The 24,340-nt window shown below is 41.4% G+C and overlaps 1 protein-coding gene across 10 annotated transcripts in view; it reads right to left on the reverse strand.

The window, feature by feature from the left end:
• Positions 1-24,340, reverse strand: part of NEO1 (neogenin 1) — a 156,181-nt gene that overhangs the window by 33,776 nt on the left and 98,065 nt on the right. For all 10 annotated transcript variants that reach the window (XM_088446300.1, XM_088446243.1, XM_088446298.1 and 7 more), the window contains exons 2-6: positions 18,191-18,508; positions 10,824-11,099; positions 7,318-7,471; positions 2,497-2,633; positions 716-870 (exon numbers count right to left, since the gene is read on the reverse strand). In XM_088446300.1, coding sequence (XP_088302426.1) covers positions 716-870; positions 2,497-2,633; positions 7,318-7,471; positions 10,824-11,099; positions 18,191-18,508 — 1,040 coding nt within the window. The remainder of the gene's footprint in view (positions 1-715; positions 871-2,496; positions 2,634-7,317; positions 7,472-10,823; positions 11,100-18,190; positions 18,509-24,340) is intronic.

The following is a 24,340-nucleotide window of genomic DNA, read 5'->3' on the forward strand; positions in this document are numbered from 1 at the left end:
GTCTGCCCCTTTTTCTGGACGAGCGAGAGCAAATAGCGTCCGGCTCTGAATCAGGCCCATTATCCCTTCTGCTTTTAGTTTGAATCTTTTCCATAGCTCCACAAAAAGTACATCAAGTACAACACTTTCATGGCTGTATATCTATTGCTTCCAGGTGTCCGCATGGGAATTGGTATGTATGACCGCCAGACGTGAGGCCAGGAGGTTGAAATCCCGACGCCGGCAGATGGGTGAAGATCCCAACAGCAGAGGTAAATGGGCTATCCCTACCCTCCCCTCCCCCTAACCCTCACCTCGGGGTGCCTAATCCTAACCTCCCACTTAGTGGCTATCCCTATCCTCCCCCCAGGGTTGCCTGACCCTAATTAATGCCCCCTCCCCGCAACCTAAACCTAATCCTCCCGGGGGGGGTGCCTAACCCTAACCTCTCCTTCCCCTAGCTTAACCCTAACCCTCCTGGGAAGGGGGTGCCTAACCCTATTTCCCCCCCGGGAGTCCCTAAACCTAAACCCCCTACCGCGACTAAGAGGTCCCGACGCCCGGTTTACCTTCGTTCGGTATGCCAGGCGTCAACATTTTGGCGGGTGGATAATGATAGGTGTCGGGACTTCAACGCTTATCATTTGTCCAATGCCGGGATTTCGACCACCGGCTCCCTGACTACATACATGCTGCAATTCCACACTACACCTTATGAGCACTACTGTTCACTTACCACTATTTTGAAGTAGTCACTTGGGATTACCATGTCTCCATTCTTCACCCATTTTACAGACGGAGTGGGTTTTCCGCTCACCTCACACTCAAACACAATGTCCATAGATTCATGAGCATGAGTGTTGGATGGCTTAACATGAAACACAGGAGGCACTGCAGGAAGGCAGACAATTTACTGCATGTAGATATATTAAGTACTAGAAATTGTGATTTAGAATAGGGAGCATAATTTATCATTAGTGGTATGGCTGAATCTTCCACTAAGAAACCTAGCTTCCTACCTATGGGTCACTGAGGAGCCCAGATTACCCAAATCTTTTTCTTTTATTATTATTTTTTTAAAATAAAGGCCATAATGGGGTCTTGACCTAGCTCCAATTAGTAGGCCACAATACATGCACAGTTGGATAAAGGTCCCAATTTTGTAAAATGTACAGACAAAGGCTGCTCGGCACGGGATCCGTTCAATAACCGGGCAGAATTCTGGCACCGGCATCAGACCTCCGGAATCCCAAAGGTAAGTAACAGGGTTAGGGGGAGGGTTAGGCACTAGGGTGATGGTTAAGTTTAGTGTGAGTGAAGTTATGTTTAAGGTTCGGGTAGGAGAGGGGGAGGTTAGGTGTAGGCACTAGGGGGGAGAGGTTAGATTTAGGCACCAGGGAGGGAGGGTTAGGGTAGGGAGACGGGGAGGGTTAGTCTACTGACCAACAAGTGTGTCATTATCCTAACCCCGTCGGGATGCCGGCATCAGGATTTAGAATTTCGGCATCCCGTACTCATCCTGCTCGGCACATGAACTGTGCCTAGTTTCTTTTTAAGGGGTTAAACTTTGCTGAATGTAAATGTGTGAAAGAATACAATACAAAGACATAATTAATGCACAGGAAGAGTAAGGTTATACAGTTATACACCACCCTGTCTCATGTGGGAGATCGAATGAAACAGGTGCAGCCACACACCATAGGAGACATCCTGAGGATGCATCACCAACAAAACCTCTGTGTGAGCAACCTCATTTATTTTCAATTGCCCCTCTTATCACCTGGAAGGAAATGGGAAAGGCCCCAAGGGAGGGCAGCATTACATCCCTGTCCAGACAATGAGATGATAAATGTGCCACCCAGTCATGGGCAGCAGTCACATGAAGTAGAAATTAACCCATCAATATCCCATACCCATACATTTCTGGTATTTTGCATAGTATGTTATATTCCTTGCTAAAGTATGCACTATGTATAATACTGAGCTCATGTTTAATCTACACAGAAAGTGGCTAACAGCTCGTTCCTAGGCAACACAGGCTTACTAAAGCTTTAAGTCATAACCAGCATGTAAGACAACATTTTTATATAACACAATATTAATGATGAAGTGTTAAAAGAAGTATACTATGTGAAATGAGGATAATGGGAGATTTATATTTTTAAAGACCTGGAACAAGAGGCTTCGATTATTCCATTGATCTGCATATGGTATAATAATCCTAGCTTTACAAATCATAATAGTTTCTCAGGTGTGTGAAGAAACATTGCCAAATATTCAAAGTGAACTAAAATGTATATTGATTAAAATAATATAACCAAATACAGATAAAAATAAATATATACAAAAACATAGGTCCAAGTACCTTTCTCCTACAGGTGTGTCCAGGTCACCAATACAAAAGGCAGAATTGTGGCACAGCTTAAAACAATCTCTGTGATCGCTGTGCAATATGTTGGGGCTATTTAATTGGTTAATAATAATAATAGTTGTTTTTTCATCTGCATTACCAAATACCTTGTATAAGGATCTCAGCCTGGGAATGAATAGTCTTGTTTCCATTGTCTGCTGTACATGTATAGATCCCAGCATCCTCCTCTGTCACACTGCTGATCTGCAAGCAGCCATTTGCCAACAATGCCAATCTGTCTGAGCTGTAAAGGGTAGGAGCAGTCAATGGAAGCATAAAGTCAAATCATCCAAATATGCATAGCCCTTAATGTCCGTTACATTATAGAAATGATCTCAGTAGTATTGATCTTCCTAGATTACTGGAACTCAGGAAAGAATTGAACTCTGTTGCAGAATCCTAATCTCTCTCTACAGGGTCTAGTGTTATCTTGGCAGACATAATACCATACATGCTACACTGGAGAACAGACAAGTCACAATGGTCTCTCTAAATAAGAACAACTACTAGAGGGTTGTTGGATGTTTGATAACATGTGAAACAATAGAACAACAAAGCACATGAGTTTACAATCAAAACAACTCAATACCCAAGTACCACAAGTTGGCATGGAGGGGATATGCGTAGCCATTAAAAAAATGGGGAACTGTCCTCGTCGCCACCCATACCCCACCCCTCAAACGGCTGCAGCCTGTCAATTAGGCTGCGCATCCAGGGCACTGTGGCCCAGGCGCATGCGCAGTCCGCCCACCATCGGAATTGTACGCATAACATCAGGTTTGCGTACAAGTCTGAATAAGGCACATAGCTGCTAAATTTAAAGCGGCAATTCGTTTTAAGACAAAATCAGGTTGGGTTTGCCTTATAGGAAATTGCGGATATAATTTAGTAGCTATATTACCAACATTACACTGGTTTCAGCATATCAGAACCTATTACATATACCTGTACACACTTGCGTGCTTTAAAATGCTGGTCTCATGCTGAAAATATGCATTTTTAATACACTTGTTAATATAATAGACCCAGAGTGCAGATATTTTTATCTGGATGTCCAAACGAGCTACTTTTTTTATCCTGTAAAATAAATAAATATTTGAGATATATATATATATATATATATATATATATATATATATATATCAGGTGCATAAATATTGGGACATTGACAGAATTTTCATATTTTGGCCTCTATTCACCACCACAATGGCTTTGAAATGAAACAAACAAGATGTGCTTTAACTGCAGACTTTCAGATTTAATTTGAGGGTAATTACATCCAAATCAGGTGAACGGTGTAGGAATTACAACGGTTTCTATATGTGCCTCCAACTTTTTAAGGGGCCAAAAGTAATGGGACTATCAACTCAAAAGCTATTTCATGGACAGGTGTGGGCTATTCCCTCGTTATTTCATTATCAATTAAGCAGGTGAAAGGTCTGGAGTTGATTCTAGGTGTGACATTTGCATTTGGAATCAGCTGCTGTCGACTTTCAATATGAGATCCAAAGAGCTGTCACTATCAGTGAAGCAAGCCATCATTAGGCTGAAAAATCAAAACAAACCCATCAGAGAGATAGCAAAAACATTAGGTGTGGCGAAATCAACTGTTTGGAACATTCTTAATAAGAAAGAACGCACCAGAGAGCTCAGCAACACCCAAAGACCCGGAAGACCACGGAAAACAACTGTGGTGGATGACAGAAGAATTATTTCCCTGGTGAAGAAAAACCCCTTCACAACAGTTGGCCAAATCAAGAACACTCTCCAGGAGTTAGGTGTATATGTGTCAAAGTCAACAATCAAGAGAAGACTTCACAAGAGTGAATATAGAGGGTTCACCATAAGATGTAAACCATTGGTGAGCCACAAAAACAGGAAGACCAGATTAGAGTTTGCCAAACAACATCTAAAAAAGCCATTACAGTTCTGGAACAACATCCTATGGACAGATGAGACAAAGATCAACTTGTATCAGAGTGATGGGAAGAGAAGAGTATGGAGAAGGAAAGGAACTGCTCATGATCCAAAACATACCACCTCATCAGTGAAGCATGGTGGTGGTAGTGTCATGGCATGGGCATGTATGGCTGCCAATGGAACTGGTTCCCTTGTATTTATTGATGTGACTGCTGACCAAAGCAGCAGAATGAATTCTGAAGTGTTTCGGGCAATATTATATGCTAATATTCAGTCAAACGCTTCAGAACTCATTGGACGGTGCTTCACAGTGCAGATGGACAATGACCCAAATCATACTGCAAAAGCAACCAAAGAGTTTTTAAGGCTAAAAAGTGGAATGTTATGCAATGGCCAAGTCAATCCCCTGACCTGAGACCGACTGAGCATGCATTTCACTTGATGAAGACAAAACTGAAGGGAAAATGCCCCAAGAACAAGCAGGAACTGAAGACATTTGCAGTAGAGGCCTGGCAGAGCATCACCAGGGATGAAACCCAGCATCTGGTGATGTCTATGTGTTCCAGACTTCAGGCTGTAATTGCCTGCAAAGGATTTGCAACAAAGTATTAAAAAGTGAAAGTTAGATTTAGGATTGTTTAGTTTGTCCCATTACCTTTGGCCCCTTAAAAAGTGGGAGGCACATATAGAAACCGTTGTAATTCCTACACCGTTCACCTGATTTGGATGTAATTACCCTCAAATCAAATCTGAAAGTCTGCAGTTAAAGCATATCTTGTTTGTTTAATTTCAAAGCCATTGTGGTGGTGAATAGAGGCCAAAATATGAAAATTCTGTCAATGTCCCAATATTTATGCACACGTGTGTGTGTGTGTATATATGTGTATATATATATATATATATATATATATATATATATATATATATATATACACACACATACATACACACACACGCCACTCCAGCACAGAATTCCTCGGTGTCAGAACAGTAAGTTTAGCTTAGCAAAAACTGAAAAATAATATAATTTGGGAGTTATAGAAAAAGCCTGTCTGGGCCATGGACTACTGAAGACTGTAAGCAGGTCTTATGTACCAGTAAATCAAATGTTTAAATCTTTGTTTAATAACACAGGCTTCTGTACGCTGTTTAGTAGGTGAAAGGATGGTTCCTGCGAGGGGGAATTTTTTTTCTAAGCAGTAGCTTATAAAGGGTGCCACTTCCCAATGTGTTTAAGCCCAAAATTTAAAAGGGTAATACTTTTAATTAAAACAACATTATCAGGGTACTGTGAGACAGTGTGCTTAAACTATGTGATGTGCCATTGTACCAAATCACATAAAGGACTCCTGCTCGTCTTCTTGCATACTTCTGCATGACAGATACAATTTTGCAAACTCAAAACTGGGAAAAAGTTGACTGCCATTTGTTGCATAAGGCTGGGTACACACTGGAGCGACGGACATTCATCCCAACATCGGAATGAATGCCAGTGAACAGTGATTGTGCATACACACCTGGATGACTTTAATGAATGATGGAACGATCACCGTTACGTCATTCATTAACAATGCACTCTAGCTATATCGCTAGGTTTGATGTGCAGCACATCAAACCTGGCGACCGTTGCTAGCGAATGCGGGAATGCGCAATCATGCGTACACACAGATAGGCGATATGTCATTACAAAGTGGCACATCGTCCCGACATCGCACCAGTGTGTGCCTGGCTTTAGAATTTGTCTTATTTTAAATCACATGAATGAAGTAGCCAACAGGAAAACCTGGATAAATAGAAGACATTTAATTATGATGGTTTTCTTGTCTACAGTACTTCATGGAGGTGAGAAAGATTCTAAGAGCCTCAATCAATGTGTTTATTTCTATGAATTACCTGTACAACTTGTAAAACTCTCAAAACACTTTTCTTTGTACAGTTAAAATAGAACAGCTACTATGGATAGATTACACCGGAACAGAAAAAGGAGAGGCTCACCAGTGTCATCGCACATTGGCATAAATCATTACTCTCTAAGTTTGCAAAAACCCACCCTGATTACTCACAATTACTACAATAGCATCTTGCTTGGACAGGTGTCATTCACTTGTGCAAATATTAAACAGTTACCAATGACCCCTGCTACTCCCAAAATAAAAGTCTTACACACACACACACACACACACACACACACAAATACATTGTAAAAATACAATAGCACCAAGTCACAAAAGGGCAATTGGTTTCCCAGTTTCCAATACAGATATGTCCTCTTGCATCTTTGAAGTGTATGCGGCAAATGGTGCCATGCATGGCACGAGGCGTGCGTCCGCGAGCGGATATGCGCACTGCGTTCATACCCCCGGCCCCATAGGATTGCATGGTGCGATCAAAGTGCACGCCATATCTTACACTACTGTGGGTTATAACATGCGATGCGTGTGCATGCTTGTAGAACGATCAGCAAGGATGTAAGAGGATGTACAGATTTGTCATAAAAACAATAGATCATTACTCCAAAATACTGTTAAGAAACAGTCAAAAACCCCTACACCGCACAAAATACACCTGGAAACAATAATCCCAATACTATAAAAGAAGTGTAATAATGTTTTAAAGTTCCCTGATTACTGAAACATGAAGGGCAAATGGCACCAGACATGAAATACTTCTTTCAGGTGGCGGTAATGCACTAACCCAGAGGTTCCCAAACTCCGCCATTACAGTGCAGTATTTAAGGATATCCAAGCTTGAGTCCAGATAGTTAAATCAAATTGACTGAGGTACTAATTGTAGTCACCTGTGCTCAAGCATGGAAATCCTCAAAACATGGACTGTAATGGCAGAGTTTGGGAACCTCTACACTAACCACAATCTGCAGCACACAACAAAGTAAATGTTTTACCATGTTCACTCTGAAATGTTTCAGTCATAAACTGTACTCAATTATATGATTAAGCAAACTGTATGAATGCAGATACTATCACTTGTAACCATGCACATTATATTACCTCCTAAAATGGATTTCTTCTTGCTTGTAACTCCAGCGCACGTCGGGGGTGGGGTACCCTGATACAACACAGGCCAGAAGAGCTGTTTGTCCAACAACACTTGTGAGGGTGGAAGGTTGGCGGAGAAATACCAAGGGGCGATCCTCTCCAGACTCTGAGGAAAGGAGTGCCAGTTCATGGGAGAGAGAGAGAGAGAGACGAGGGATGAGTGAGGAAGCACATTCATAGGCTATGGAAGCAAAAAGGATACCCCAACACACCAAAACATTTCATACTTATTGCAATGCCGATTCTACTGCACATAGCTCTGTACTATGGACATTATTAATGCTTTGACACAAGCTGCTTCTATGTAAGCACAATTCAATACACATGACCGTCGCTGAGTAAATAAAAACAAATGATATAATTAGCTGCACACTCCCCAGTGAAATTAACTTAAAAGCATTTTAACCCTTGAAAGGGGATACATAACAATCCAAATATACAAAATAAAAAGATGGTCCCTCGTCTGAAATAAAGGAACCTCAGACAATCACATCAGTAGCCATTAAACTAATTCCCAGGCCCAAGGCGACTATTCCTGTGTGACACCCTGAGCAGATGCAACAGTCTAGAACTGCAGAAGGAATCTATGGTGACATTGCGGTGTAAAACCACTTCAGGACCTGGACTACTTAACACTATCAGGGGCAAAGACATATCTTACAATATTGCCACGTGTAACTTTTTAACCACATTGCAACAAAGTAAATTTGACATGTCCTTCCCCCCACGACTGATTGTGCGGTCGTTTGATATTAAGATGAATAGCATTTTCTTCATCACCATTATACAATAAGGAATGAGCATGGAAAAGGAAAGGAGTTGATGTGTAGAATTGTTTTTTCTCTGATTCTGGCCCTAGCATTTAAATAATGAAAGGGAGAATGGATAATACTCATCCATAATACTAGTCTTTCAGAGTGAATGTTTGTGTAACTATACATTTGTACAGCTGCAGGTTTCCACGACACACATGGACCTTTTTGTGGGAATTGATTTGCGGAGTTTGAGCTTACCTTTATGATATACATGGGATTTATTAAAATGCATTGTTTGAACAGGTACATTTTAAAAAATGTGTTTAAGTGCTCAGGGGCCTGTGTTTATATGGATGGCTGTGATTCAGGTCATTTGAAGGTAGGCATTCTATATTACAGGATCCCTGTGCAAAAATGGATTGAAATACAGCATTTTTTATACCAAAAATTGGAAAAGGGGTTGTCGCCCCAAAAATTAATCCATATACGAATTTGTCTATGTAGCTATGCGTCGTATCATCTGCTAGAGGAAGGAAAAAAAGCAGAAGAGCCGTAGAACCAATATCATCCCTCGAATGGTACTATCTGTGGTGTTTAGTCAGGTTAAAATGCCAATTATCTCTGCAATGGATTTGGGGATACTAATGCTTGTGCTCACAGCTTTGCTATGGCATGACAGCCCCCTGGCGCTCTCTGTATCAGGAAAGAGACTCTTCGTGTTGTTAAACAGCTTGTGTGACTGGTCACTGCCGGAACATTTTATGAATTTACTAAGAATCATGTTTGACAATAGAGGTTGTTTTCGATGGTCCTCAGAGTGATTTGTGGCATATGCGACAAACTCGCAAATCCAGAATTTCTCCTAAAACCAATTTGAATTGCACGTTTCACAAATATTTCTATTGCTCCTGGGTTCTTTCATTCAATGGTGGAATCCAATATAGAGAAAGCTTTGCCCAAACACCGCAATGTTTAAATCATAGACTGTGATGCAGCTGCGTTGTCTTCTTTTATAAGCATCATGATTAAGGTTAGAGGAATATAAAACCTTCCACATCCAAACATGCTACTGATTTTGTTGTCTATTGATTTTGCGATACGAGATGTGATTTGACAAACAAGATTCTTAGCAAGTCCATGATTTGTATGTGTGTCATTGTTAAGGGATCGAGGTTTGGTCCAACAGTGCATTGTATCTATTTGGTGTAATTAGTTGTGTTTGAGGTGCGATTTGAGTGTGATTTTGGTTTTAGTACATTTTAGTAAATATTCGATTTCCAAAATCACACCAAAATCTAACTTCTATTTACTACAATTCGCTAAACATACACAACAAACTTTCTTTATTTTTTCCTTATCATATAAAAAACATTTAACACTAACTAGACCTTAACAATGGAGAATGGAGCAGCAATGTGGACCCGATCTGTGTAAAGTGTATGTCGTTCCAGTGTTTGCGTGCATTTCTTCCCACAAGCCAAACGTATAGGTTCTAACTAAACGCAACAAAATATGCAACGGTCCGAAAAAAGGGATGGGGGCTGTTAACGGAACAAAACCACTAACTAGACGGGATCCGGTCAATATAGAACACCGGCGCCGGAATCCCGACAACTGTCAGAATCCCGGCGTCAGCATGTAAGTAGCGGGGATAGGAGGAGGTTTAGGGTTAGGGTGCAGAGAGGGGGAGGTTAGGTTTAGATACTAGGAAGGGAGGGTTAGAGAGAGGGTTAGAATACCTACTGACAGGTGTCGGTATCCTAACTCTGTTGGGATGCTGGAGTCAGGATTTTGACCGCCAGCATCCTGTATCCAACCCAACTAGACAACTCACCCTTTTGGAGTTTTTCCACAGTAACATTACTAATACTCTCCCCATCAACAATCCCCTAACAGGTCCTTCATACTAAATCCAGTCTCTAAGCTATTTTTAATGTATAACTGAAATATGTTTAACGGTTTATGTAAATGTACAATTAAGCTAACGCAACCATTACTTTTATTTACGCTATAAAAGTTATATTTAATACTAATCAGAACAGTACTTTTTTTTATTAAAAAGAAAAAAAAAAAAAAAACTTTATAGACCAATGTGCAGTATTTCTGTCTCTCCTAGCCCATGAACACATACGGGTTATGAAAAGCAGAACATAGGTGAAGCTTTAACATTGCTTTATCACGTGCAGGTACGATGACTGTGATCATTAACCACTTTCATTGGCTCCCGGCCTTTAGTCAGTGATCTCTAGCTGTTAGTGACAACCCAGTCACTGATCTGTTCGACAGATCTAAGCAAAGCCAAGCCCATCAGATTTAGATCTAGAACAGATTTTAATTAATTGAATAAGACACAGGCCAAATTAAACTCTACACCTCAATACTTTTATTTCACTTTGATATATTGAATACATGAGCACAGATGGAAGAGCCTGTGGTACTGTGACATTTAAGATACATATTTCTCAAACAGAGATCAGTATCCTCAAAGAGGACATTCCCAGTTGCAATGCAGATTAGGTGGGTTTACTGCTCCATAAAGTGAAAGCTGCTGAACACATACTATATAGTCCTTGATATGTACCTACAAGCATTTGTTTCTGTAAAATTTACAGTATGCAATGTGAGCAACAGCACATCCCTAAGAGCATCAATGAAAGATAAAAGTTCTCAAATACTTGAGTGAAAATGTTCAACTAAGTTTACCTTGAAGGATTTTGATCTCCGCTTCCTCACTGTACTTCAGGGCTGCTCCGCTGCCCACTCCACAGCGGTACACACCAGCATCACTCTCATTAGCATTGCTTATGATTAGGCTGCCATTAGACAGCATTATGACCCTATCATCCAGCTCTCGGAGGGATCGGTCCTGCTCCCAGTGAACAAATGGCACCAGCTCTGGACTGACATCGCAACTTAATACCACACTGTCTCCAATATACACAGAAGAGGCCTCTGGCTGGCTGGAGAATCGTGTAAGACCTACAATAAAGGAGTAAGAAAACCGCAAAAAGTTAGAAAGAAACAAATCTAAAAAAAAGTGATCTAAAAGATGGTAAGGACACCTATCTACACAAACAATCCAATTACTTATCTCAAACATATGTCATTATCATGCTCTTCGTCTTACTGATATAGATATATAGATATATATATATATATATATATACATACACATACACACACACACACATATATATACTGCCTAGGCTGCTTTTTAGGTAATTAAATCACTACCAATTTTCTTGTTAAGTGTGAGCACGAGGTGATTAACATCCACAGTTAAAGGGACACTAACCTTTCTAATGCTTCCCTTTATATCTCTCTAATATACAATCATAATCCTCTTTACATGATGTAATGCAGCTTTCATAAAAGATTCTACTAACTGCTGGCAGTGCTCAGCAGGCACTTGAAAACCATCCTAACTATCTTTGGACCATGATATCCTTATCTTCAACAAAAGCTTCCCTGCAAGCTTATTCATATAGGTCATAATTCTCACACAATACAACTGCTTTGGGATGCCATAAGTGGTGGTGGGGAGTCATAACAGGGCCCTAGATTGGTAGAGGGTTGAAAATTACAGTGGAAGAGACAACTATAAGGATCCTTATAGTACTATGTACAGAAAAAATATAAATCTACTCTTACATATGGTTCCATACTATATACAATAAAGCATTGTCCAAAAGGGTCATCCCTCTTTATGCAGCTCACAAAATATAGGATTAGAGAATATACGATTCCCTACTCTAGATTTTACAGGCTTAAAAGACAACATAGATCAACTACCAAAACCACTTCAGCTTTTCCCGCATACATTTCTATGGTGGTTTCATTTGATTTAGTTACCTAGGGCAATATATGCATACAGAAGTGTCCTCATACATAATTGCTGCAGTGGCGCCAAAACTCCCCTCTCGGCACGCCAAGTCCTGTGCAACTCCGCTAGTGCCAGGTGTCTTTTTTGCCACAGATACGTCTTCGTCACAATGCAATGCGACTAGGACGCACCAGGAGACTATACTAATTTGCTAAGCAAATACTTGAATATGTTTGTGACTGAGTCTCTGAATTTATATATGAAGTGCTACAATATAGAGGCCAATGCATTTTTCCACGCCAAGTTCTATTGTGCTTCGTATACAAACTCAGTCGCACACAGATATAAACGTGTTGCATATCAAATGAATCAGTGCAGTCTCCCGATGCACCCAAGACACAAATTTCAGCTAACTAAAAAAAAAAAGACGCAAAAAGGTGACCAACGCTAGCAGAGTTGCACAGACCTGGCAGCTCACACCGCATGGCGTATTGAGGCATTATGTATGAGGACACGTATACACAACAGAATTCTTAGCTGAATAGGTGAGAAGTGAGCATCATCATGCATTAGACGCACAGATGGGAGGCACCCCGCTGATCACAGCCTGATGTCGGCTGGTCCATGGTGGCCTGCCTCCCACTATACCACTGCGCTTCTCACTGTCCCGCCGGGGAATTCACTGTGCAGAGGGTGAATAGTGCAGTGAGAGCTTAGTGGCAGCCCAGCATCTCTGTGAGTGCTGGGCACGCCCTCTAGAATGATGGAAAGGGGGCATCACATGACGCGTATAGATGTGCCCTCCCTCTTGATTGGTGTCTTGCCCAATCAAGAGCCTAGTGTGAACACTAGATATGTAGGACATAAAAAAGCTGCATATAGTTTAAATATGTAAAGTATACAAATTTATCGCTAATGGGATATATGTGGCACAATACATTTTCCAATAAGGCACCACAATAGGTTGGTTTATGTGGAAAACAGACACCACCTTAGGAAGGAAAGCAGCTACCGTACTAAGTTTCACCCCATCATCATGAAACACAAGGTAAGGCAGCTTATAGGACAGAGCCTCCCCATTCCGAAACTCTGCTAGCCGAAGCCAAGGTCAGGAGGAGGACTGTCTTCCAAGGTAATTAACTCAATACCAACCTCCTCAAGAGGTTCAAACATGGAAGACTGAAGAAATAATAATGCCAATTTTAAGTCCCAGGAAGTGTAGGTGGTACAAAAAAGGTGGCTGCACAGTCAAAACCTCCCGAAGGACCGTCTGCACTTCAGGTATGAGGGCCAACTTGCACTGAAAGAAATTGGGAAGAGCAGAAAATCCCAAGCACAGGCCCGACTCTTATCCGGTTAGGAGAAAAAACAGGAAAACCGGAAAGCCGTAAACACACCTATACACCAAGTATTAAGAACGCCAGAGGCGATGATAATGTACAGCCGAAACAAAGTTCCTGGCGCGAAGCATAGAGAGGATAACCAAGTATGGGAAGCCTCTGCGTCTTAAGATATTGCACAAGAGCCACCCCGTTAACACAGCTGCGCTAAGTTGGGATGTATGAAAAGACCCTGAAGCAGAAGGCCCAGGCGAAGAGGAAGAGGCCCGGAAAGTCTGTTAGGAGGGACCGAAGATCCGGGAACCAACTTCACCGAGGCCAGTTCGGAGCCACGAGAAGACACCGACTTGTGATGTATTCTAAAAGACGAGGAAGTAAAGGAATCAGATTAAACAGGTGAACCAAGTCGTAGTTCCACTGAACTGAGAGTGCGTCGACAGCCTCGGACTGTGGATCCCGGGTTCTTGACACGTATGCTGGGAGTTGCTGATTCAATCGAGGCGCCATTAAGTCCACCTGAAAACGATCTCATTGATGTACTAATTGCATGGAACACGTCTGGATGAAGCTTCCCTGCTCCAGGATGGATATTCTGGCACCCTAGGAAATCTGCTTCCATTCCCGAGATGAATACTGTCAACAGAATTACTGACTCTTGGCCCGCCGGAGAATCTGAGATACTGCCCGCATGGCCATGCGACTCGAGTTCCTCCCTGGCGGTTGATGTAAGCGACAGTCGTCACGTCACGCCACTGTGCTGCTTCGAACAGAGCATTGTAAAATACTCTGAGTACTAACACATTTATGACCCACCGTCTCTCCTATGGGGACCATTGACCCTGAAAATGATAGTTGAGGACCACTGCTCCCCATACCGGCCGTCCATTGTCACAATTAACCAATTCCACACTCCAAATGAGATTGTTCCCACCAGAGGAGAGCTACCCTGGTGGTCGGAGCTATCCCCTGTGATAGCAGGTCTAGCTGGAAACCTCGCAAGTGGAATCGTCTGAATTGCAGTGCCTCGAAAGCAGCCACCATCTTCCCCAAGAGATGCAGACGAGGCAAGGACACCCTCTTCAGTTTGAGGACTAGCTGAACCAGCAACCAGATATCCCGGCCTGGTCATCCGGAAGGCAAATCCTCTGTATTGCTGTATCCAGAATCATCCCCAGAAACTCTGGGCCGGCCGGAGTCTCTGGGCTGGACTGATATTAGATTTCTTGAAATTGATTTTCCAACCGTCAGTATTAAAGTCTAATATGTCAGAGAGGTGGTCCAAGAATAGAGATTCCAAATGGAACCTTGATTAATAGGTCGTCCAAGTAAGGAATTATGTTCACTCCTGACAACCGAAGGTGTGCAATCAGGACATAATCCTTATGAAAATGCAGGGAGCTGAAGATAACCCGAACGGCAATGCCCGAAACTGATAGTGATTTAGCAAGATTGCAAAATTCAGGAAGGCCTGATGCGGTTCCCAAATGGGGACATGGAGATAGGCATCTTTTATATCTAGGTAAATTAGGAACTCCTCTGGTTCCAAGTTCGCAATGACAGAGCGAATTGACTCCATATTGAAACGATACATCTTCAGATACAGGTTTAAGGATTTCAGGTTTAAGATGTGCTTGTCTGATCCATCCGGATAGGGCACCACAGAGAGGTTTGAATAAAACCCCATACCTCAAAGATGCACTGGAACCGGAACTAGCACTGCCGATTCTTGCAAAGACTGGATAGCTTTCAGAAGAATCCTGGCCCTGTGTGTATGTATTGGCAGACTCGTGGTGAAGAACCGATTTGGTTCCAAACTTGTTGAACAGTCTGTAAACAAGCTCCCGCCGCAGAAGATCCCAGGTGGGACGGAAGATTTGCATGCCACCTTGTCTTGCAACTGTATGAGAGCGACCCTACCTCTGCTGCCTCTTGTGGGAGCACCTCTGGGCCTACCACAAAAGGGCTGTGGTGTACGAACTAAAAGGAAATAGGAACCCGTGTAAGTACTTGTGGGAGCCGGAGCAGTAGAAAAGGAGGAAAGAAGACTTACCCACAATGGCCTGGGATATTCCTTTGTCCAATTCGAGGCCAAAAAGCATATCACCAGTGAACCGTAAACCCTCAACAGCACTTGTGAATACTGCGTCTGCCTGCCACGAACATACCAGAGAACTCTGCGACCAGAAATGGTAGAAGCGGATATTCGAGCACTGATGTGACTGATATCCCTGAAAGCCTCGCCCAGGTAAACTGCTGACTCACGGATGTGTTCTGCTAGAGGACGTAATTCCGCTCTGGAAGCCAGAGTCCAAGCCTCAACTTATACAGTCTGGAAAACAGACATTTTTGTGACCATGAATGTGTATAAATGGTTCATATTACCGTGAACATGAATGAGTAATTTTGTAGTATGCACTCAACCACATGGTCTAATCTCTCTGTACGTAATCAACTGGACAGCCCAGCAAGAAACAGCTTTGCTAACCCAAGTGCTAACAAGTGTAGGTCTAAGTTGAGCTCCCGCTGCAGTATAAATAGATTGCAGTGTTGTCTCCAACTTAAGATCAGAAGGGTCCTTAAGCAACATTGCACCCAGCATAGGAAGCGTTGTATTCTTAGACAGACGAGAAACAGACGCATCAACAGGAGGTGGTGTTTTCTACTTTTCCATCATGGATGACGGCAATGGATAAGGATGGGAAACTACGGGGAATCTCTTATCCGGTTGTTTCCCGGGCACTGACAGCTGCTGTGAGAAAGGAAAAACAGCCAAACCTTTTATGGCTGGCTATTAATTCATTCAATAGGGTTGCAGGAACTATGTCCTCAGGTAGATTAAAAATCTGCCTGACCGCCACAATTAAGGACTCCTTCCCTGTAGAGGTGGATTCCAAATCTTGGTGCGCATTATTGAAAACCTCCTTCAATTCCCCTTCCTCAGTATCCTCGTGCGAGGATCTGCTCGTCCGACTCCTCTGACTGGAGGAATGTCGTGAGAGGCCGCTTATGAGAAGCCTTTGATAGGAAGCGGTGAATAGCAGTAGCCCCATAACCTATACCAGGCCGTCTAGAGACTCAGCCCTGCCACCCAGGGGGGTTGAGACTTACATGTCCAAGTCTGCTATAACCCCTACCATGTCAACGGCCCCTGGCGGGGTGGGTGATGCAGTTATAGAATTATCTAAACAAGCATCCCATAACGTGGAGCCAGTTGCATGTGGCTAAGTTTGCTTGTCATTTATATAATCCAGCCACACAGACAACCTTATGCAGAAAAGGAGAGACAGTATACATATACAGATATTGATAGTATACAGAAAAAACAGAAGGCTGATGTTGGGAACAGAGGAGGACAATAACACCACACTTTCCCCACAAATGAAAATTCCCTGCTCACTGTATATACACCCTAGTTGTCTCACAGCCCCCTTTGCCAAGGATTCTGCAGTATAGGGATGGTAGCAGTAGAATTCAGCCTTCTGTAAGTATGCTGCACTCTTCCTGCATAAAGGAGAGATGCAGGCATGTATTATCAATAAAAAACGTCAGCCACGCTGTTTTACACAGCCGCTTTAAAAAAAATTAAACTAAATAAAATAACTTTCAAAGTATTGCTGGAGCACGGCAGATTGTGACCAGCTCCAAAGGGCACATTTTCTAAACTGAGGGATTGTGGGGAATAGAGGGGGAGGAGCTTCACACTTCTAAATTATTTAAAGTGCCAGCTCCAGCTATCCACGCCTCTATACCCCAGCGTAAGCACCTCCAGTGTTCCCTAGTGGATGAAAGAGAAATACATTAATATATCAGAACATTATGATCAGCAAGTCACAGAAAAATATATTGATACCCCCTCCACTATTTTAAGTAGTTTTTTCACAACATTTCTAGGTTTTTTATTTTCTATTTATTTTTAAATAAATCTCACATCACCTGTCTTTCGAAAATAAAGGAGGATACATAAGTCAAAAAGCAAACAATGAGGAAGACCAGGCAAAACACAGTGGAGAGGAAGGCAAAGCTGAAAGAAGCCAGTGACAGATGTTACCAGAGAGGCTGTACTGGGTGTGAATGTAATCTAGCACAGCCCATACAATACACAGTTAGTGACACCAATGCATTTTGTCAGAGATCAATATTCTGTTCATTTCGAGCCTGCAGCACTCTCTCCTCCTCCCTCCCCCCCCACCCCCACTCATCAAGTCACATGGCATCCCTCAGTGATAGAGCCACACTCCCCCATTGAATACAACATGCGTGTGTACAATTTGTGGACTGAACGAGAAAAAAAAAAAAAAGATTTCCAAGAACTTCCTTCAACTCCTCAAAGCTTCCCTTTGTAAAAGAATAGGGGAGAGGTGAATAGACCTTATATATGGAGGTGCTGTATGGACTAATGCTTCAAGACTGTACAGTAACTTATTCTATACATACAGAAACATGTTACCTTTCTGACCACCACACATAGGGCTTATGCAGAGAGAGGAGACATCTAAATGTGTTTGTTCATAAGCCTTAAGAGAACTCTGGACTAAATAATTTTGCATCTGGTAACCAGAGTGTTATCACCAAACCTACAAACTGCTTTCTAAACACACTCTTGTAATTGTAGTGCAGGGTTATGCATCTAAATTCATTATTCACCCCCATGTTTGTCACACCTGTCTATTTTAATTACACATGATTATAAAACATTTACTGGACTTTCATCATTCTGGACACCGCATCATCAATATTAGTAAACTGAAGAAACATTTAAGTGCTTTGGGAATAAAACCTATTGTATCTAAATGACACTATCGCCTGACCTTGCAAAGCTGTTATTGTTTAGAATGTGCCATTCACAATTGTGCATTAATATATTTTTAGACACACACACACACTATAGTACTATGGGAAATATTCACCTGCAACAGAGAGTCGCGCGGTGCGACTTACGATACTGCCCAAACTGTCCACAGTAGCCACACACTGATAGATGCCCTCATCTGGCTTGTTGTGCTTGGAGTGTACCACACTGGTAATGAACAAAGACCCATCTTGAAGTAGCCGGCGCCGATCATCAGACACCAAATTTAGAAAAGTTCCATCTTTTTTCCACTCAATCTTTGCTGCTGGCTCAGCATATACAGAACAGTTTAGGATCGCTGGCGTTCCACGCAGTGTCACAGTGTCTGCTGGCTCAGTCAGGAAATAAAAAGGGGTGAACGTCCTGAACCCCGTGCCTGTCAGAGATACAAAAAGCATATCATTTAGACTCTACATAACCGTAAAGAGAAGTAACTGGTATAAACTCACTTCTACTGTACTACAAATTACAAAACTAAAACCAATTACAAAACTTTTACTAAAGAAAATAGAATATCCAAGTATTTACTTTCAGGAGCATCATGGTACTGGGAAATATACAATCGCTCTGAGTTTACTTTTAATTTATCATCTTTCAGTAAAGTACTTTGTAAAGGATAAGTGTACTGTTTATTCTATGTGGAGAAGCTTTTAGCACTTTATTATTGAATCTATCGATATAAACATTAAAACCCATATTGTTTTCTATATGGAGCTTAAATAAATACACATGAAATCAAATGGGACAGGATACATAATGCAAACAATAGTGAAACTTCATTGTCTTGTAATGTTTGAATTAAGTACCTCTTACATAGATAATACAACAAAGTTGCCTTTAACATAACAAATTTTCAGCATGAGTATATAGGGCGAAATACACACGCACAAACTATAATAAAGATTTCCTACATTACAAAAGGGACTATCCACACAAGAGACCATAGGGGCACTGGTTAGCCATCTTACTGCAGAATTCCCATAAAGAACATTTGATTTATAAAGATGCATTGACCAAATGAATGTAGACAAATCAGTTAATATATGCATTAACTATGACCTCAGCATTTAATTCTACAAATGTTTATTCAAAATTGTCCATTATGTGCTGAAAATACAAATTGTGACTGTTTGTAACACAGGGGAAGATGTATTGTAGCTGCACTGACCAGGCAGTTATGTCTTCCTGCTTCGCCACTTACTAAGGTGAAGCAATAAGCAGTGAGCACTACTGACGAGATGTATGAACATCTCGTCTGCCAGAGTGCCTAGTGCTGATGCGCTCTCTCTTACCTCAGACAGGCTCCACTGGGCATGTGTGAGATATTGCAAGCATCGCGAGATTCCATGTGCAGCCCCGCAGCCATAGACAGTGCTGTCCCTGCTGTGGCGATAGGGAAATGACAGCTACAGCTGTCAAAATCGATAGCTGCAGTTGTCAGAACAGTCAGTGCCACTGACCGTTGATACATTGCCTAGCATATCAGCTCTCTATCTTGTAGATAGCAGCAACGATAATGTCAGGGGCGCATTTACCACACATCTCCTCATTATACACGTGTGCTGATACCACTAATCCCCCTAACTCACTTCCATACATCTCCCTCACACCTCCCTCCATATGGTTATCAGTGCAGCTTTACAGTATTGGGGTCATGTTCACCCAGTGACTGTGTGGGGTTCCTCAGTGTACCCTGCTTTCCTTCCACACCCCAAAACATACTTATAATACATAAGAGTGTATGCACTTGTGTGTTATGGATTTTAGACTAAGTTCCACTGGAACATTTATAAATATCAAAATATAGTCTGTACAGTCCTGCGTAATTGGTGGCAATATATAAATAAATGCTAATACTCAAGTGTTGGATATTTCATTACAGTGCCATAATATCACTAATAAATGCCGGTTTATTTTGTACAACATGTTCTTAAATAAAGGGCCATGAGCGGTGGCACGGACTATGCTTGTGTGGGGGGAGAATGGCTGATGTTGCTCATGGCATTGTGAACATCTGTTCAGCAGCAGAATATAACACTTAGCAAGCAGTGCAAACAATGGCATAGACAGAGGATGGCACAGCGGCAGAGTGCCAACTCACCTCTCCCCACCGTGAAATTCAGCTAACTCAGCAGTTCTCCCATAACAAGTCTGTGTAAGGGCAGGAAGATCGTGTCCTACACCAACCCCTCCTTTCCCTCAGAATTTCCTTTAAACAGCATGACAGTGGTTAGATAGATCCCTGAGAAGATCTGTCACACTGGTACCTGCTACATAATCAATTCTTATTAAATAGGACAAGTAGCAGCAACACTTCTCATCAAGACAACAACTATACCACCGATTTACACGAGTACAATTTCCCGATGAATTCCACAATTTCCGATATGCTGCAAGAGCACAGCCAGAAATTATTCCCTCTATTTTCCCCAAGATAACTAGGACATACAAAGAGGGGATATTGCGTCAGTCACGAGCACTTTGTGTAGAGCTGGTCACACATTAAACTACAGGATTAAGGCCCCCATACATCAGAGATTGATTGCAGCAATCGTGCAATTTGCAATCGACTGAAAAAGGGAAAGATTTTTATACACAATCGATTGCAAATTGCACGATTGCTGCAATCAATCTCTGATGTATGGGGGCCTTAACATTTGATCAAACTGCTAATAATGATCATGTGTGGGGTTGGTAATCGATTAAATACAATCAGATGTAGTTAAACAGATTTGATAATCCTTGGTGGAGGATTTTCATCTGAAAGCAATCAGATTGTAGCAGATTAGAGTATGTATTGCAACTGTGCAATTAAATTCTTGCTAGCCTATAAATATATATGCATGACAAATTTCATTTTGCTCTGTCAGCTGAAAACTGGACAGTGTGTGAAGTAATCACCAGTGTTTAATGATCAGAGTAAAAACATTCAGATTCCAAATCATTGCATGGTGATGTGTGCACCACTAATGTATACTGATGGGAATGTACAGACAAGCAAAAGTACATTCAGAAAAATGTGCACAGCTTTACGATTTTCCCTAAAAATGTTACCTAACAGACAAAACCGGGCAGAGAAGAAATTTCTCAAGTTATTTATCTGGTCACCATTAAATACAATTCAAGTGGTTTAGAACTAAAGATGCATACTTCTAGATTTCTAATGCACTACTGATTGAGAGAAAATTAAAATATTGACTTTTATCAGATCCACATTATGGCGTACTTTATTTTAAATGTCTTTTCATTTCCCTTTCCCTTTCCAACATTACACTTTTGGGTTAATACATACTATATTGTCAGATTGCAAGGGTTATACAGAGATGCATTAGAAATCTGGTCAAAATTTAATGGAGAGACCATCGAACATATTATATAGTTTAACATTTGACTTCAGGGGGGAATTTAATTGTTTTTGGGCGCCCTTAGCTCCAGTCTAAAGTGACGGGGGCTATTTAATAGTTTTTGCTGCTGGACACGAGAGTTGCAGATGTCCATTGCTCAACATATTTCTCCTCTCAGCCTCCAGAGGTGCGAGCAGAAATCTGGCCAAAGTAGGGCTTTTAGGTGCCTTAAACACACCGCATTCGGCTTTTGGGCGCCTTAACTGTTTTCTTTTAGATGGGATTAGCCACTTTACGCAACTAAATGCCTGCATTTTAGGCGTGCTTTCGCGATAGTGATGGGCGCCCAAAAACAATTGAATATCTCCTGTCACTGTAGGCAGGAGCTGCGGCCACAAAATAAAAAACAATTGAATTCCCAACATAGAGATGGTCATGCTGACCACACCATGTGTGCTCCACATGAAGATCACTTTATCCTCTGGTTCCTGCTCTTTTCTAGAATGTAAGAGCCACAGTAAGTTATATCAGAAGGTAAAAAACGTTGTACAGTGCAAACATCTCTACGTATTTTATACTGCATCATAATATGCACATATGCAAAATATCCAATAATGAAATACATGAAATGTCTACTTCTCCTGGCCTGATACACATACAGAGCCTGAGTCAGAGATATACGTTAATGCCATCACAGCTGCAATCTCGTACACAGCTGCTGTGTATATTCAAATGTTGCAGATGGCGAGGATTGTATGGAGACGCCCACCAGCAGCTTTGCAAACCCCAGCATCTGCATACAAAAATGCAGCAATGGACGCAGATCATTCGATTATCGCAGTTCTGCGTAACCCAATGGCTACAGAAACAGACACTGGGGGCACAGTCACTGCATACGGTATCGCAGACGTAGGCTGTGACACGCCCCAAAAACGGTTGCGAGAAGCCAGCTTTCTTTGCCGCCACTACCTGTTGCTTCCCCCAAACCCTCCGTCTGTCAATCACACTGCAAGTAAATAGTCTACGGTAATGTAAACCAAAAAATATAACAAAAAATAGGCACTGTCAGGTGTCACCCCAAGTGTTTATACAATCACAGTAAATACTAGATAGGGGAAAAGTATTCAAAAGGGATGATCCAGGTTATTTAGGTAACCCTTTGATTACGACTACACTAGATTACACTTCTCTCTTCGCAAAAGGTTTAATAAAGGTTTATTGCTGGTAGATAAAATCTTCCCCGTCATGAGACTGAATACCAATTAGTGAATATACATATCCCCCATAATGTCTTTTAACAATTGGTTCTTCATTTAGTTAAGTGAGTGTAGACGCTTTATTGTAACTATTACACTGTTTAAACACGGCTCGCAACAAGTTTCCATGGCTACTTTGTAACAACTGAATACCATTGGTTACAGACGACTATTAGCTATATGCATGATTTTATAATATAACATTGTGTGCTGTAATTACTGTATTAATGAAATCGATGTACTATTCTGTATCCGACTTTTAGTTAAATGAGTGTAGTTGCTTTACTGTAATCATTACATTGTCTAAATACAGTCCGCAACAAGTCTCCATGGTTACCATGTAAACTGAATAGCACTGGTTGCGGACGATTAGTAGTAACAGTATATGCTTGATTTTATAATGTAACATTGTGTGTTATAATTACTGTACTAATGAGATTGCTGTATTATTCTGTATCCGACTTTTTAAGGATCAGAATTTATGCATATATGACCATATGAATGTTTTTTTCCTTTAATAAGTTTTTAAACTGTGTTGTAACAACTCACCACATGTGAACCTAATTTAGGTCCAATGAGAGAGGGGTTTATATACTCCTATCTGTGTGAGACACATTCATTGCCTGAGGAAGCTGTCGATAGACAGGGAAACGCGTTAGACTATCACCAGCGCTGAGACTTTTAAAGTTCTTTCTGGATTACCACTTGCCTTTGCACTTTGGGATGGTGTTGAACCTTTCAGCCGGATCATTACATATCCTCAATGGGATCATCTGCTAACAAAGGGGTCTTGCCGATAACAACAAAGCTCCACAGCGTGGTTGCTCCATGTTCCAACTATGTCATATTGACACTGAGGTATTTATTTGTAGCAGCTGGATCTCACAGAGCGGATTGCTCAGGTGTGCTGGATTGTAGCTTTCTGTATTGTGGAACTTTCACAACATCACTCAGAACCTTTTGGTTCACAAATACCCAAACCGCAATTTTCCCCATGCCCGATGGTGAATGTCCCAGGCTTGTGAGATCAACCTACAGATTGTGTATATAGGATTTTCTTTAACTGCTACTTAGATCATCGTTGATCATTGTATTTACACTTTTAGGACTTTCTGGATACCGGCAAATAGGGCCATTAACAATTAATGACTTTTATTGGCAAATATAATCCATTTAATTAACAGCATAAGTCTGGTGAAACGGAGTATATCCATATTTATTTGTATTTTTTGATTATAATATATGAGAATGCATATGATATAGTAGAGAGTTGTTTACTATTGGTTTTATTATTTTATTTCCCTTTAGAATAAACTAATTGTGTACAAAACATTTCATATGGTAATTTTTTAATCCAATTACATTCCTGAGCGCCATCTTTATTTATCTTCTGACATTTCGGTCTACGATAATGTACCTTGACGTATACGCACTGCGACTCAGTTTACCGATAGTCGTTTAACTGTGTAAATATCCGCATTGCAAACATCGCTGAATCAGGCCATCAATTCCTCTAGTTTTTGCCCCTTTCAGGAGGATCAGTCCACTGCAGAGGAGGGTACCATTAATAATAAGCATTTCTTCACAATTTACTGGGATATACAGCAT

The sequence above is a fragment of the Taudactylus pleione genome, unplaced genomic scaffold (assembly GCF_031769625.1).
Source record: "Taudactylus pleione unplaced genomic scaffold, aTauple2 ptg000019l, whole genome shotgun sequence".
In the NCBI taxonomy this organism is placed as follows: domain Eukaryota; kingdom Metazoa; phylum Chordata; class Amphibia; order Anura; family Myobatrachidae; genus Taudactylus; species Taudactylus pleione.